The 17,325-nt window shown below is 44.3% G+C and overlaps 1 protein-coding gene across 1 annotated transcript in view; it reads right to left on the bottom strand.

The window, feature by feature from the left end:
- Nucleotides 1-2,504: 2,504 nt before the first annotated feature.
- slc9a8 (solute carrier family 9 member 8) overlaps nt 2,505-17,325 on the bottom strand; it is a 32,714-nt gene continuing 17,893 nt past the window's right edge. The window contains exons 11-16 of the mRNA XM_031565483.2: nt 15,485-15,601; nt 14,883-14,965; nt 14,248-14,359; nt 8,325-8,545; nt 6,151-6,297; nt 2,505-3,412 (exon numbers count right to left, since the gene is read on the bottom strand). Coding sequence (XP_031421343.2) covers nt 3,299-3,412; nt 6,151-6,297; nt 8,325-8,545; nt 14,248-14,359; nt 14,883-14,965; nt 15,485-15,601 — 794 coding nt within the window. The 3' untranslated portion in view covers nt 2,505-3,298. The remainder of the gene's footprint in view (nt 3,413-6,150; nt 6,298-8,324; nt 8,546-14,247; nt 14,360-14,882; nt 14,966-15,484; nt 15,602-17,325) is intronic.

Genomic DNA, 17,325 nt, shown 5'->3' with positions numbered 1-17,325 from the left:
GAGTGTGAGTGTGTGTGTGTGTGTGTGTGTGTGTGTGTGTGTGCCTGCATTTGAGCTAGTGTGTCATTGTTGTGCACTTATCTCTAACATTCAGTAAATGGAGGGGGAAAACACGTCCCTAAAAATAAACAATGAAAAGACATGCACAGAAAGAAAACTGAATAAAAAGCAGAGGTATGGGAAGGACGATAAACAGGAGGAGAGTGAGAGCAGGTGAGAGAGAGCTGAGCACATCAAACCCACTTCAGGATAATGCAAGAACCAGCTGGGATCATACTGCCCCCTATGGGTGCGTCTGTGGAACTGCCACTATGAGAAGCATGAGAAGTTACCTTTGGGTATGGCAACCTACCCTTCCTCCGTAGTACGCACATACACACACTGCATCTTCTCCACAGCTTTGGGCATCTTACCCCTCCTACTCACACACACACACACACACACACACACACACACACACATCCATCTTCTCTACTCCCCCAACTGCTTCCTCCATATTTACCTCTCCTCCTTACTGTACTCACTCCTGCACCCTCCATCTCCCTCCTCCCCTCCTGCGCAGTGGGATGTGTGATGTGATTTGACTTGTGGAGGCCTCTCCGACCTCACACCTTTGCTCTGAGGAGCACTGGGCTGTGCTGTGCCGTGCTGTGCCGTGCCGAGCCTGCTTGCCTCCGGCCCAAGCACTCCTTCTGCTGCTGCTGCTGCTATCTTTCTCTCTCTCTCTTTCTCTCTCTGACTCACCTCTGCTCTATCAGGTCAGAAACGTCTCACACACACACACACTGAGTGAAGAGTTGGGCAGTAGTGGTGACAGAGGAAGAGATTCTCTCTCAAACACACACGGGCAGTAGGCTGGCATACCTTCTTGCAGCAGGTGAGGTACACGTGCATGATTTCACACACACAGAGTGAAGCAGGCAGGAATGGATTTTTACACACGGACAATCTGCAGGCACGACTTCTCACACACACCTGCAGTGGGATCAGCAGGCATCACACACACACACACACAGGCTGGCATCACACACAGCAGGGACGTGCACAGGAGGGGCCTAAGGTTGCTCGGGCAACTGCCCGTTTGCCCTCCTCGACTGAAGTTGCCCCTCCGAAGGAAATATATATATATATATTTAAAATAGTATTACGGCTGCAGAACTTCATGTATGCCTAGATAAAATAATCGTGGAATAAGCGTCCAGGGGACGGCGGCGTGGCGGCGGCGGTTAGTGAGGGTTTAAAATGATATAGGCAAAATATGCGTCCAGGGGACGGGGGCGTGGCAGCGACGTTGACAAAAATGTACGTGTTGCCCCTTTTTTCCAGGGCAGAGCAACTGCCCTTCAAAATTCCTGTGCATGTCCCTGACACACAGTACAGGCAAGGATGCCTTCTTGCACACAGTGAGGCTGGGAGCCCTGGGATCTGACACTCAGGACAGGTAGGCATGCTCTCTCTCTCGCTCACACCCACACAGACATGCACACACTGCAGCAGGCAAGGCTGGCATCACACACAGTACAGGCAAGCATGGCATCTTACACACAGTGAGGTGGGAATTCCCAGAATCTGTCCCTTAAGGTACACATAGCGTCTCACACACGGAGGTGAAGTGGGCAGCAGCAGTCCCTGACGCACACACTGAAGCCTACAGACAGGCATGGATTCTTACACATGGGCAAACATGGCAGAGTTCCAGAGATATGGGCAAGGGCCTGGGCTGCGTTTAACAGCATCTACCAAAATGGACACGTAGACTTTGTTGTTCACGCAGAATATCCTATTTCTCTCCCTACACTGCGATCCAACGATCTGTCAGCCATCCACGCCGTCTGAGTGACAAAAGAGGGTTGATCTTCATGTTGGCTTTTTGGGAAACCCACAAGAAGCACAAAGGGAAACTGCGTGGAACTTCATACATATGGTAGAAATGACAACGTGTTGTAGTCATTATCAAGACCGACAGGTCTAAAAATATATTTTTGAAAATGGATGTGATGACGCTAAACGTCCCCTGATGACAGTGAATAGCCGAAGTAACGGTGCCGAGCCCCGGACTGCCCTGTCCGAATGTTACCCCTGCATACACAGACGAACATGGAAATATGCGGACATCTGTCAACTTGAGGGAAAACATCACTTGGTAGCTGGAGTAAAGAAACTCCACTCCTAACACATACGGGGCTGTTCACACATGCACTCTGTACGGTTTCAATTATACTGTGACATGCAGAAGTGAAAGAACCGCCATTAGGATGCAAGCAACAAAATTGCTTGCAAAAATGTACTCTCGGAGCGTGACCGGCTATCTCAAATTTGCTCGGCTCTGTGTTATAATTAACTTGTTATCAGAAAATGGGACTGTATGGAAACATGGATGTGTACTACACCCATGTGTGACGGCTACTGCTACTGTCAATGGGTTCCACCTTGTGGTCAGGTCAGGGTGTGTTCATTCGAAACTCGTGAGATGTTTGTGGAAATTGAAACGGGAAATTCAGAGGTTAACAGGATGAGGGTGTGTTTTATTATAACTATTGATAGGACATTATAAAATCATTTTATCGACATATAAACATTCATTATCAAACTATGTCAGGCCCCCCCCCCCAACACATTACAGTTTTTTTCATTCATAGTGTCTTTCTTCATGTAGACAAATACAAATAATAATAATCTAAATTAAAGAGCGTGATAGAAAGATTTGTTTAAGTTATATTAGCTTCATCCCTCTCCCAATAAATACAAAAAAAGAGAAACCAAAATTTCACATTTAAGCTTAAAGCCTGATGCTGAAACATTCACCTGTGCCTTTCCTCCATAAATCAAATGAAGGTAAATAAGGTGAAAAAGAGAAAAAAACATTGACCAAGAGGTTACAACATGAAGGTTACAACACTAAAGAAAGTGCACAAGTATCATTTCGTTATACTCTCCCTTTTCTCTCTTTTCTCTTACAAAACGCAGATTCTTTAATGATGTTCCCGTAACATTCCCTTTCACCATTCACCTTTTTAATTTAACACCTCCACAGTGTTAGTTAGCCCCCCACCCCCGCAAGCCCCCCCCCCGTAACAGCCGTGTTGTCAAATATCTGACAGTGCTCCTTCTACTGCTCTCCCATTTGGTTGAAGTGGTATGTTCCAGTGGAGGGGTGCGCTGTGAGGAACAAGCGGTTGGGGAAATGAGTGGCATGATCAACCGTGTGTTCGAGTGTAGATTAGTGAGGCCTGGCCTCAGCACTGGTACCACTGGCTGCTGTTGGTCGGAGAGCGTGACCCTTGACCCTCGAACATGCTCAGAGCAGCTCAGTCTCATCGTTGTCATCCTCGGAGCCGGAGGGGCCCTGCCGCACCTCCTCGTACCACTTGTTGGTCAGACTCTTCATCTGGATGCGGCCGTGGAGCAGGTCCTGGAACATACAGAGATGCATCATCAGACAGGATCCACAAGATGAAAGCACACTCTGCATCACCATCATGTTGTGTCTGCAAAGTAGTTTTCAGGTTTTTCAATGCAAGATTTAGTCAACTTAAAAAATAAAATAAATAAATAAATAAATAAAAATATATATATATATATTTGTGTGTGTCACAAAACCAAAATGCAAGAAATCCACCACGTATGCTATTCAATATGGATAGGCTTTTGGTCACATGTGAACTCATTTAGATATTGTTTCTAGTGTTTCTAGCTTCACTATTCATTTTCTTGCAGCGAGAACAGCCTCGATTGCTACAAGTGGACCAAGCGAGCTCTCCGATACGGCTAGGCGTTTGGTGACATGTGAGCTCATACAGATTCCTGGTCTGCTTACATTCCACAATGCACTGGGAAACCATACCATAGAAAATGAAAGGAAGGAGAGCTCACAGTGCGTGATTAATACAGCATCCAACTGGCGAACATCCCAGACGTATCAAGCAGCATCCTGACATGAACTGATGCCCTCAGAACATTTAAATCAAAATAGCAGAATTTATGTTATTGACGTAAAACATTTTTAAGTAGTCCAATCAGGGAGAGAAAGTGTACACACAGACACACTAAGTGAGTGTTGGGAATACTCAGACATATCAGCCGGTCCAGAGCACGCCAAAAGATTTATGAGTGAGTCTCCTGCATACTAAAAGACTTATCAGCAGGTCTAAAGGCTGCATTAAAAGTCATCATCAGTGGACTCCAGTACTGCAGTCTCCAGGACTGGCCAAATTGAAGAAAATTAGGAACCAAGAGCTGATAATTAATTCACGGTTCTGGGCTTGCATCCAAGGCAATGAGAGTAATGAATTAGCGTGTGCATCTGGGACGTCGCAGTGAGTATTGAGATAGAGGGCTTAGAATCTGCTGACTGCACTGCTTCAAGGAAGTTCCCCTCACTTACACTGCAAGTTGCGTCAAGGAACAGCAAGGCAGGTTTTTACTGGTTTTAAAGTATGTTTTTGTAGGAAGCTAGGTTTTGTATGACTTTAAATGGTATATGGTCATGTGAAAGATAGATGCATACAGCTGTTGTTCCCACGGTCCCCCTAGACCAGGGGTTCTCAAACTTTTGCAAGCTGGGCCCCCCCAAAGCTGGTTAGGGGTAGTTGGGGCCCCCCCATCCACCCGCGGCCCGCCGCCACCGCCCTCAACTACACCACCATATATAGATAGATAGATAGATAGCGTATTGTTATTGATAGGCCTGACATGTCAAGGTTAGGCTATTGTTATTGTTAGGCACATACAGACAATTATTATAACTATTTATTTTTATTATTGTTATTATTATTATCAGTAATAGTAGGTATTATTATAATTAATGATTATCGACCAATTATTATTATTGTATTATTATTATTATCATAATAAAAATAAGTGGTATTATTGCTATCATTAGGATACTGTTATTATTATGGGCCTCTTGTGATCTTTACAAAAAAAAAGAATGACGAAAGAGGGGAGATGCTTAAGTCTACTGTCACTCTTCAGCTGCTCTTTCATGTCTAGTGACAGCTCATCTGCTGAGCAGAGAAATGGATCCCGAACTCAGGCGAATGAACGGTAGTCCTCTTTGAAATAGGACCCAAACTGATTTCTGATATTCGGCGTGATACAGTGTAATTTGACATAGGAGCTAAACTCAGCACAATACCTATCATTATTCTAAACGTGTTGCGTGGCCGGCAAAATCAGTGTTTCGGCAATTGTATGGGGTTTGCCAAGCTTAGCAATTCTATGAGCAACTACATAAGATGCTCCAGACACTGCTTGGAGATAGTGCTATGCTTGGACATGGTGGTTCGTTGTTGCTGGAGGCCATCACGTTTATGTTTAAAGAAGTCCACAGGCTTCTCTTTCTGACTTTTACGAATCAGAAACTTGTCCATGTTGTGTTTGTTTGCTGATACAGTGTATGAAGTTAATAAAGTTCTAATTTCAACGTCGTGTTCTTGTATGTGTGGTTGTGAACGACTTGCACACGAACAATGGATAAGGCTGTGCTAGGCAATGATTCCTAACCAAACGAACTGTACACAATGTAGACAGGGACAGCACAAAATAGTATTCAAGTGCTGGTGTTTTATTTGTTGCGGTGGATGATCAAAAAATGTAAAGGTAGGCTAGGTGTTAAGGAGAAAAGGGCTAGCTGTAGTTGGAAAAGGTAGCTAGCTAGGCTAGCTCTCGGGGCTACGAGCTTTTTATACTCGGAAGCGGAGGTGCTACTCGCGTTGAAATGATAATACTCCGTTTTGATTGGTGGATCAGGAGCAAAACAGTATTTGATTTGTTTGGGTCAGTCCAGCCCCTTGCATTTCGCTACTGAGGGAGCTTTCACTAACTAGTGACAGGTCGGCGGGTTTTTTTTCTTTCTCCGTCTGTGACATCGCGCCCTGCGAGTGTTCGCGCCCCCCACTTTGAGAACCACTGCCCTAGACTATTCACTATGTAGCATTCAATAGTTTTGTGCACTGCGATGAAATCCCAGCAAAAATGCGAGAACTTTCTGATGTTGTTTTTGAGGTATACATGCAACTTAAATACATTTCACTTCATCATCATTCATCATTAATGTACTGTTATTATTTTCGTAATATTTGTGAGTTGTTTTTAATGGACATTGTTGCTTGTTGAGTGAGAAATGAGCATGAAAGAGCCAGGCCTGACCTCCTGGGTAAGCCTGCGAGTGAAGAAGGGGTTGAGGTACTTGGCATCGAGCCACATGAAGCCTTTCAGGTCCTGCCTCTGGACAATATGGGCCTCGTACTCCTCCTCAGTCAGCTCCGACAGGTGCTCTGCCTCGATGGTGTTACCCTGACAAGGAGAAAGAGAGAACGATAAAGAGAGCGAAAGATAAGAGTTTTAGTTGTAGGTAAGAAATAGAGAAAACTTTTCCCAAAGTTGAATCAATTGGTGCTCCCCTGACATGGGGAAGAGCGAGAGGGGCAAAAGGAGGGAGAGATAAAGACAGAGTTATAGTCATGGGTACTAGAGATCCTAGAGTTAAAGACAAATAGAGTTATAGTCATGGGTACTAGAGATCCTAGAGTTAAAGACAAATAGAGTTATAGTCATGGGTACTACAGATCCTAGAGTTAAAGACAAATAGAGTTATAGTCATGGGTACTACAGATCCTAGAGTTAAAGACAAATAGAGTTATAGTCATGGGTACTAGAGATCCTGGAGTTAAAGACAAATAGAGTTATAGTCATGGGTCCTAGAGATCCTGGAGTTAAAGACAAATAGAGTTATAGTCATGGGTACTAGAGATCCTGGAGTTAAAGACAAATAGAGTTATAGTCATGGGTACTAGAGATCCTGGAGTTAAAGACAAATAGCCAGAGTTGTTACCCTGACATGGAGGTGAAGAGAGATTCAAAGTTATTGGTGTAGGTAAGCACAACAAAGCAGTAAGTTAAAATGTCACATCTCAATGGGGTTACCTTCACATGGGGAAAGAGAGAGAGAGAGAGAGAGAGAGAGAGAGAGAGAGAGAGAGACAACAGAAAAATTAACTTTACCCAAAAGAAGGAGAAAAAAAAAACACCCGACATTTGCCCAAACACCAGTCACGTTTGTGAGTCAAATAAAAGAGACATTATTGAGGCAAAACAGCAAGAACTACAACGTCCCCAGTCAGCGTGCGCGGTGTCCCTTTTGAAGCGTGGTTGCTTTGAAGTCTTACATCACATCGGGCCTTTCATCCTCAGAGAGGGCCACGCCACAATCGGTAAACACCTTTCAACTGACCCCCAGCGTACGAGAGATTTGTCTCTCCAAAGACACACCAGAGGGCAGGACACACACACACACACACACACACACACACACACACACACACACACACACACAGACACGACAGGGGACTCTTCTGGGAAACGTGAAGACCGGAGCGTGAGACATTGAATGTCTTCCGCCCTCTGGTTGTGCGTCTTTGCTGACGCAACGCCTCGAAATAACAGAAGGAGCAAAGAGAGCGGAGAAAGAGAGGAACCAACCCCCTTTTTAAAAATAATTCACACAGATGAGCAAAGAAGGCTCACTGGGGCCAATAAGATTTAGCCCTGTCAGGAAACGCTTCTTAAACATCTGGTCAAGTGTTTCAATCAGGGCTGAGAGAAAAAAGAGAGGGGGGGGGGGGGGGTTAAGTGTGTTTGTGTGTGTGTGTGTGGGGGGGCGTGTGTGTGTGAGGGTGGGGGGGGGGGGTGGGGGGGTCGCTAATGGTGCTGTCAGCCACAGACGACATCACTCAGACCAGCGGTCACTGTGTCTGATGGCCTGACTGGTCCAATCAGAGAATGTACGATCAAGACAGACAGAGAGAAGATAATGAGAATGGGGTGTGTGTGTGTGTGTGTGTGTGTGTGTGTGTGTGTGGTCTAATCGGACAAAGTAAGTCACGCAGCTTTAAAGATGATGTGGCCCTCGGGGACAACTCAAGGCGGAGTGGGGCCCTGCATGGACGTGCCCAGAATAAGGCTCTGATGACAGGCTGCACATCTGAAGTGTGACTGACGGACACTTTATGTGACACTTTTACACCACCTTACATTACATCTCTATCTGGAACAATATCTCTCTCTCTCTCTCTCTCTCTCACACACACACACACACACACACACACACACACACACACAGCACAAATTTGAAGCACTTCATCAGAACACACACACACGCGCACCAGTTTGACGCATGTGATCCTAGCACACACACGCACTCTCACACTCTCACACACAAAGCACAAATTTGAAGCATATCATCAGAACCCCCACACGCACCAGTCTGACGCATGTGATCCTAGCACACACACACACACACACACACACACACACGTACTCACCATCTTCTGCGTCTTGCTGAGGTTGATGTCCTTCTTGCTCCTGCGGCGAGTTTGGCTTTCCTCGATGTCCATTATGCGGATGAGGGGCATGGTCCCGCCCCCCATCAGCAGGATGGTGAAGAGCACGATGACGATGGTGGTGGTGCCGATCAGCTGCCTCTTCTCGATGGGCTCCAGGCCCAAGTGAAGGCTCAGAGCGTAGGGGATGGCCCCGCGCAGGCCTAGGGGAGAGGAGGAGAGAGAACCAGGAGTCAGGGAGTTAGCACCAGGAGTTGAGGAACATAGGAGGGGTGCAGGGGGGAGAAGACAGAGAGATTAGAAACAGAAGATTAAAACTAATAGAGATGAACATGGAGTGGAAATGTTAATTTCCTCTGCTAGCTAGGCCGTTTATAAGTGGGTTGGCCCTAATTAGGCAATTTGCAGTTTAAAAAGACTAGTTTGTGTTCAGTTTTGGGCATACTCGCCCTAACGCTGATCTCGGATATAACTAGCTAAAGTGTCCCCTCCCGTAACTAATTCCCTGCAGTAGTTTTCTGTTACAGAATGCAAGTTGTGTTCTTGCCTTAATGCATTAAATTAAGGAAAACAGGATTTATGTAAAAAAAATCATCGCTTTTGTTTATAGTTGGGTGGCATCTCCCCGCTTTTCTGTTTATTGCCATTGTAAATTGGTTACTCACTTAGGGTAGGCTAATTAATTCAATGCACCATGATAAATCGCTGGATTGAGATGGATGATTGAATTTGTTCATCACTTATTTAATTATTTATTATAGTGCGAAGGGGTGTGCCCTCTCTTAACGGCACCATAGTAACATCATAGTAACATTATCTCAGTATTATATGACTCTATAAAAGCCCACAACATTGGTGGACATTTTGGCCCCCCGAGTTTGCAGAGATTAAGACACTCTTCAACCTGCAACCAGTGGTCTGTCTACAGTCGCAGCACATTCTCGTGCTAAGGCACTGCCTCCAATACCGTCACCAACCTTGAAACCCACGAGGAGGAAGCACTCTCCACTAGGGCTTCAGAGAGCCCTCTTATCAGCGGAGGGATTGACGAGGAGGGGCAGATAAGAGCTCCCACTCCTCTTATCCCAACTCCGAGGAGACGAGCCACAGCTCACTGAAGGGCTCCGAGACTGGCCTCGCCGGACAGAGGCTCTCTGTGGCAGCACATGCGGGTCAAGTAATAATACGGTCGATTACCCGGCCAGGAGCACAACACCTAGAGGGGTTTTGCTAGCCAGCCCCCTGACTTGGCACAGCGAGGCTGAGGCTGGCAAAACAGCTGTTAATGTGGGCCCATCCTCACCTATTGAGCCTGAGGGCAATGCACTTAGCAGGCACTCAAAACATGGCTGTGGATTTCCTATCCTGGCAACACCCCTATCCCGGGGAATGGAAGCTGCATCCCAAAGTGGCACAAGTGATCTGGCACAGACATGAAAAGGAAGAGGTGGATCTTTTCACCTCACAGTCAACGGCACACAGTCCCCTTTGGTTTCCTCTGAGGGAAACCAACAAGCTGTTTGGGCCAAGATGCTCTGGCTTGTGTGATCGATTTCGGATACTTCCAACTCTAGACAGGATCCTCAGGGGGAACCGTGAGGTGGTACTAATGGTCCCCAAATGGCCAGGGAGAGTGTGGTTCCCAATATTACATAAAGTACTTGACAGGGAGCCTTGGTGGCCCCCCTTGAGGCTGTACCCCCCTCTCACAGCTAGAGGGTCAAATCTGGCAGCTGAACCCATCTTAGCCGCAGCTTGGGATCTGGCCTCTAAAGGGCCAGAGCCATTGTTAGGGTCATGTGATGCAGCAGTGGTGGGGACCATCCGTAACTCCAGGGTATCTTTCACCAACACACTCTATGCTAGCAGAAAAAAAATGCTGCAGAGTGGTGCAGAGAACAAAAGAAGGCACAGACATGTTGTTCCATACCAGTAATCTTCCATTTTCTCCAGACTCCTGCCTTGACAGAGGCCTCACAGCCTCCACCATCACAGTACATATAGCTGTCATCTCAGCCATGCTCAATAGGGTAGATGGCTTTGGGTCCCATACTCTTGTGACCAGCTTTCATAATGACAGAGACCTCCTCAACAAAATCTAGTGCCCTCTTGGGACTTGCCTCTTGCATTAAAGGCACTGTGTCTGCCACCATTCAAACCTTTACACAGGTTGGAATTGAGGTGGCTGTCTGAAAACAGCTTTTCTGTTGGCCATAGCATCAGCTAGATAAGCAGGCGAGCTACACAACTCACTGTAGGCTGTAGAAATTCACTGTATGAATTCTGGGACACAGGGGTGACTTCATGGCCGAACCCATCTTTTCTCCCGAAGGCCCTTTTATCTTCTTATGCAAACCAGCCCCTCAGCCTGGCAGCTGTTGAGTGCCCAACTCAGGAGGAAGAGCAGGGGCCGAGTGCATACCTTTTGTGCCCGGTGAAGGCACTGAAAACCTATATTCAAATGACTGCTGAATTCCAGCAGTCAGATTGACTGTTTGTCTATCATACGGGATATACACCTTGCAGAGGTGTGAATTCAGGTCACATGACTTGGACTTCAGAATCTTCAGAATCGTCAGAATCTAATCATGCTTTTGATGACTTCAGACTCGACAAAATGAAGAAAAAAAACTCGACTTTGACTTTCAATACCAATGACTCAAGACTTCACCTCTTTGACTTGTAATGACTTGACATATTCCATAGGTAAAAATTAGTGCTGTCAAACGATTAAAATATTTAATCGCGATTAATCGCATTTATGTCATAGTTAACTCAAAATTAATCGCGATTAATCGCACATTTTTATCTATTCTAAATGTCCCTTCATTTATTTATTTTTTTTCCATCATTTTATTTTAATTTTAATGCCCTTATCAACATGGAAAAGTGAATTGGCTTGCTTTATGCAAATGTTTTATTTTATTGAAAACCAACATTGCCAAATAGGGCGGTACAAAATAAAATTTCAGGTAAACAAGGACTCAGCCTATAGTGCAGTTAAACCATGGCTTAATATTGTATTTTTTTTTTCAAGTTTGCTGGGAACATAGCAGTCAGGCCTCTTATTTCAGAAACAATGAACCGTAACAGTTAGGTTACCAATAAAAGGTAAGCCTACTACTTCTTTGCTTTCAGCCAGCTGCCTGCTTTTTATCATCCATTTCGCCGTATGGCGCTCACCATTCACTCTCAAACCGTAACGTTAGCCTACTACACAGTTTGCGAGGCCAAAAAGAACGTTAATCTAAAAAAAAAAAAAAAAAAAAATTAAATCTCTCGCGTTAATCTCGCGATAAAATAATTAACGGCGTTAAAATGGGTTTGCGTTAACGCCGTTAATAACGCGTTAAACTGACAGCACTAGTAAAAATATAAATATAATTTTTCTAATCAAAAAAGTGCGCAGCTATTTCCTGATATTCTTGCCCACACAGGACTTCAGCAAAGCCTACAATGAACACCAATGAACCTCACAGCAGAGATAGGCACTGGTATGCAGACCACGGGTTATTGCATTTGGTTTCAAAGACTGCACTGTTGTAAACAGCAAATGGATGGCAAATGGATGGGTGTACTTGCCTTCAATACCAGAGCAAGTCACAGGTGACTTTGTTGATACAATCACTCAACCTGCATATACACATGTTGGACATCCAGGTGCTTAAACCACCATCTCTGGTGGTCATCTGAAATTCCGTACATAACCATCGTTTGTGTGTGTATGTGTGTGTGTGTGTGTGTGTGTGTTAGTGAGTGAGTGAGTGTGAGAGAGAGAGAGAGAGAGAGAGAGAGAGAGAGAACCAACAGGGTGATTAGAGCAAGGAAGTTGGGATTACATTTAGAAGGGTAAGTGGAGGTAATCGATTGCAGCCAGAGGGGAGGGGAGGGGCAGTTAAAATCTGGAGGAGGGAGTCTTGGAGACGATGAGCAGAGAACATGGGGAATCAATAGCTGGGGTGAGTAAGAGCCAAGCTACTGAGGGGCAAATGGTCTCTGGACTTCCTTTAATGATGTGCAATAACGATGACAGAAATCATTAAAGACTCTGATTTACTGAAGGTTTGTTGGGGCAAAATTGTCTTGAGTGTGAAAACAATGAAAGTCAAAAGGTAGTCCTCTGACAGACTGTACCAAGGCTTGCAGTCTTGAAAGTAGTAGAAATTACACACTTATTTTAGTTATAGTTATAGTTACACTGAATAGTTATAGTTACACTGAATTTCAATGCACACTGTTTTTTTTTCCAGTTCTAATGAAAACTATGCATGCACACCATTGTGATGTGAAATGCCAAAAGAGGCCTTCTGCTAAAATGATGTATATCACCCTATCCAGTTCCATCCATTGCCTACACTTCACAGGGCAAGGGTTATTCCAGTCTGTAATGCCAATGTGGGTGGAAATGCCACGTATAGCAAATCATTCTCCTGTCAGTCAACTAGCAATTATTTTACCTCAATGCTGCCCCCCTCTGTATGTATGTGGTTACTATAAAACACTTAGAAAAACATGCGAACAATTACAGCAGTGACAAACCTCTGCTGATGCCTGTTAGAATAGCATAACAATCAGTACGGTATAGTAGTCTATGTGAACAAAGAGTGACCACACAAACCTAAGGGTCGGGCTTAAATCTTGTAATAAATTGCTTATGAAGTGGCTGGTCTTAACTGAAGAGGTTTGTTTACCTTTGCTGTACCATAAACAGTGTTTCATGGTGTTTTCATCACTTCCCTGTGGCGATTAGAGTGGCCATCATCAATGTGAATTAGAGAGCACTTGCCAGAGGACATTCGTTTGATAGAGGGTATGCACTTACATCACTTCATCACTGAGGGCAAATCTCTTTTTCTCCCTTCCAGTCCCAGGGGTTTTGCCGTTTGCCTTACCTTTTGTGTATTTTTTGTTTAGTTTTTTTGTTCATGGACTGATCTGCTCGGCAGTGTGTATTTTTGTTATTGAAAACATTTCCTCTCAATGCTACTCCTTCCTCTCAACTCTCTTTCAATTGAATACATTTATATATCCTTCAATTCCAATGAATGCATGTTTACTAGAACTGTAAACGTAATTGTCTGAAGATTCAGACGAGTTGTTACAATTCGATTCGATTTTAGATTTTTTGTGTGTGTGTAGTTTCATGGCATTCATTCGTGAAAGCTGCCATTAAGGAAGTTAGTCTTTCTGGGACTCAGTGTGTGCACGCTACTGTGCCTACTGTGCTTCACGTGCCTACTGTGACATCATCTACATACCCTCTAGAATTCAGCCTCGACTACGGAGAGAACGGTGATGCGGAGCGTCATGCTTTACTCAAGCGTTCCTCACGGCTGGCTTCAGGCCCCGACTATCAGACAGACACCGACACAAGGGAAAGCGCACAGGCTGGGTCTCATGAGACGGAGATGGAAGGCTTAGAGCTGCACATGATGAGTAATACTCCACTCTAAAAAGTGACAAGGGGTTCCTGGATCACTGCTAACTGCCATATGCATGAGGAGGGAACCAGATTAACTACCCAAGGGGGCAAATGTCCCCAGTTGGGCTTCTCTGTGAAGCCCTTTGTCACTCTGGCGGAGTCTCCAGGCTGGGATGTCGTGAGACACTCCTTGTCTGCGAGGGCTATTCTGAGAATACACAATGTCCTTGACTAGAGCCTCTGAGATGTGGTGTGACACTGAGAGGTTCAAAGAGAGAATACCGGACACATGGTGAGAGGGGCTGGCCTCAGGCATTAGAGTTTATAGTTTGACCTGGTGTAATCAGACACAATGCTTACAACCTCATCTCTTGTGAGGGACAGAGAGAGAGAGAGAGAGAGAGAGAGAGAGAGAGAGAGGATGAAAAAGAGAACTGGCCTCAGGCAGAACAGTGTCACACAGCAGTCATTCACTACACTTACCACTGAACCACATGATGAACATCATTTTGGGCGTGATCTTGTGGTCCCGGAAGAAGTTGAGCAGGAAGGACAGAGGAAAGATATTCACCGCTCGGCCCAGCAGAACCAACACCTACAAAACAGGACAGCAGTGGTTCACTTTATATGAAGTGTACACATAGTATTTACTTCTCAAATAAGTAACATTATGACATTTTATCAACCCTACACAAATATGAAATGAACACTGCACTACTGTATTATTTAATAAGGTATTAATTACAAAGTATTTAAGGACATTTGATATAGGGTGTGGCCTTAACATCTCTCAGATACACGACATATTTATTTAGGAACTTAACGCCATTTGCTTTTGTCTCTCTATTCCGGTCAGACACAAAGTGCCGACTGAGAGATCACTTAAGTCCTTAAAACAGAGGATTTTGTTTTGATTATTTGGTGACAGAAAATCCCTTGATTTGCTTGGCGTATTTGTCTATGCACAAGCATGTCTGTGCAAATGCACTTAAGCCCCTCTCCTGTTTAAACTATTTCTTTCTTTCTTTCTTTCTTTCTTTCTTCTTTAATCTTTTTGATATGCGTTCGTGCCAGATCTAAGTCAGCAGGAAAGCTAGCAGTAAAGGAACGACACCTACGATGCACCAGATGACGAAGGAGAGCTCAAACTTGTGAGGGAAGCTGAATATGGAGAGGCCCAGGAAAGCAAACACACACGTTTCTGCAGAGAGAAAGCAGGAGGGAGGTCAGATTCAGTGTTAAGCGTTTTACATTTTCTGGGAGAATTATTTACTGTTATATAAACTAGAAATGGGCCAACAGCAACAAAGAGCAACAATGCAACTCAAAATGGAAAGAAGGGGAATAAAAACATCTTTCATTTTTGAGAGGAAAGAAGAGAGAGGGAAAATATACGAGAAAGGACGGGAACAAACACTGAATCACAAAATGAGATCAGAGACTTAGGAAAGTGTAAATGAAGGAGGCTGTTGGTAAAAAACATGGTGGTAGAAATAAAAAGAAAACTAGAATTGCAAATCTGTGTGTGTGTGTGTGTGTGTGTGTGTGTGTGCGTGTGAGTGTTTGCCTGTGTGCATGTTTCTGTGTGTGTGTGCTTCTGTCAGAATCTGTGTGTGTGTGCGCAAGGTGTTTGGTTCTGTGTGTGTGTGTGTGTGTGTGTAGGTGTGAGAGTGTAAGTGTGTGTGCGTGTCTGTGTGTGTGTTTTTGTGTGTTGACTGACCACACATGAAGGCCACAGCGCGCAGGGTCTGCTGCATGAGGATCTGAGTGACAGGAGACAGATTGTGATGGGTGTAGTGAGACATCACAATCCCTGAGAACAAAATGGCCATGATACCTGCAGGAGAGACAGAGGGGGAAGAGAGAGAGAGAGACAGGATTTTTTTTATTTATTTTAAAATTTACTCTATGACAAATTACAATGTTCAATTAACATGGAGACATTCAAGCCATCTTGAAAAATATGTTGGTTTTCTGTAACATCTAAATCTAAAAATAATTGCATAGGTTTTTCGTTTGACACATCCATAAGATATAATTCCTTTTGCTGTTTAACCATGAGACCGGTGGCAAAAATATGCCTTTTAAAAATGGCGCTTGTTGTTGTCGTCCACTCATTTCATGTTTACTTCTATTACTAACACAATATTATCTACACTTTCTACACTGCCTGATCTGGGCATTTTAGGTAAAGTACACAGTTGGTTTAAATCTTATGTCACAGGATGATCATTTAATGTGTCAAGTGCAGGGACAAGTGTCCAAATTTCACCCGCTCCCAGCTGGTGTACCTCAGGCCTCAGTCCTTAAAACCCTTTTTTTACACCACCTTTTTATGGGATCTCACATATACTTCAGTGGTCAATGCTCACCAAATTAAACCCATCCACAATCACCAGTTTCAGCAAAATCTTGTGGAACAGACACATTATGCTCCAGTCGAGGATGCAACAATATTTTGGCAACGTTAGTATTGCAAAAAAAAATTATAGCCTTCCACCGTTTTATTCATGGCACTGATCCCGACTTGTCAAAACTCATGTGTGTTGCTCAACATGAGCGTGGACTTGCAACGTGTGTGTGTCATAAACGTTTTTTATTGCAGTATACCACATATGTCGCCTATGCCACAGGCTGCCCCTGCTCCTACCATTGTAGATGACACCCAACTGTACCGTCTTTCACCCCAGATAACTTCTAATTTTGGCTTGAATCCCGGGAAGCCTCAGTGATGTTTCAGTTTGGATGAAGGATCGTCACCTTCACCTTAATCTTTCAGGGGCTAAGCTAATGGCATTTCCAGCCAATCTGGCGGTCCTACATAGTATTAGCATCCAACTTGGCTCAACATCATTTATCTTACCTAAGGCTGCAAGAAACTCAGGTGCCATGATTGATGACCGGTTTAGTTTATCTGAGCATGTGGCTTACGTCTCGAGGCCTTGTTGCACCACTCTATAATATTAAGAGGGTCAGACCCTTTCTCATCCAATATGCTCCACAACTTGTATATACGTATATATATATAAGGCCCTGGTTATATGTAAACTAGACTACTCCAGTGGTATTCCAGCAGGCCTTCTAGCAGGGGTAATGAGACCATCGCAGATTATCCAGAACATGGCGGAACAATCCGGTCTTTGATCAACCAATGAGGACATACGGAGCTCCTATGCTGATTTCCCTTCACTGGCTTCCTTATGCTGCTAGAATTCAATTAAAGTCTCTGACACATGCCCACAGGACAGGCATTGGATCAGCACTCAATTATTTCTGTTTCTATCTCAGGAAGAATTTAATAATACTTATGCGAATGCGGTGGAAAATCTGTGTTAATCACCTTCTAAGGTATATAGACATAAAGTTAATCCTGTAATGAACACCTCGTCATAACATTAATGGATCGGATTGTTAACATTAGCTGTAGAATTAACAAGCCTCATTTGATTAACAACAACGTTAGCTAGATAAGGTTCCATTGCCTATACCATTAAACCCAGAACTGCCAGCAGCATCTGCCCTGTGTCTTAGGCTATTCCATTAGCTCGTAAAAGTAGGCAC

The sequence above is a fragment of the Clupea harengus genome, chromosome 4 (genome assembly GCF_900700415.2).
Source record: "Clupea harengus chromosome 4, Ch_v2.0.2, whole genome shotgun sequence".
In the NCBI taxonomy this organism is placed as follows: domain Eukaryota; kingdom Metazoa; phylum Chordata; class Actinopteri; order Clupeiformes; family Clupeidae; genus Clupea; species Clupea harengus.
Note: the sequence above shows the minus strand (reverse complement) of the source record. Positions and strands in the feature narration are given on the sequence as shown.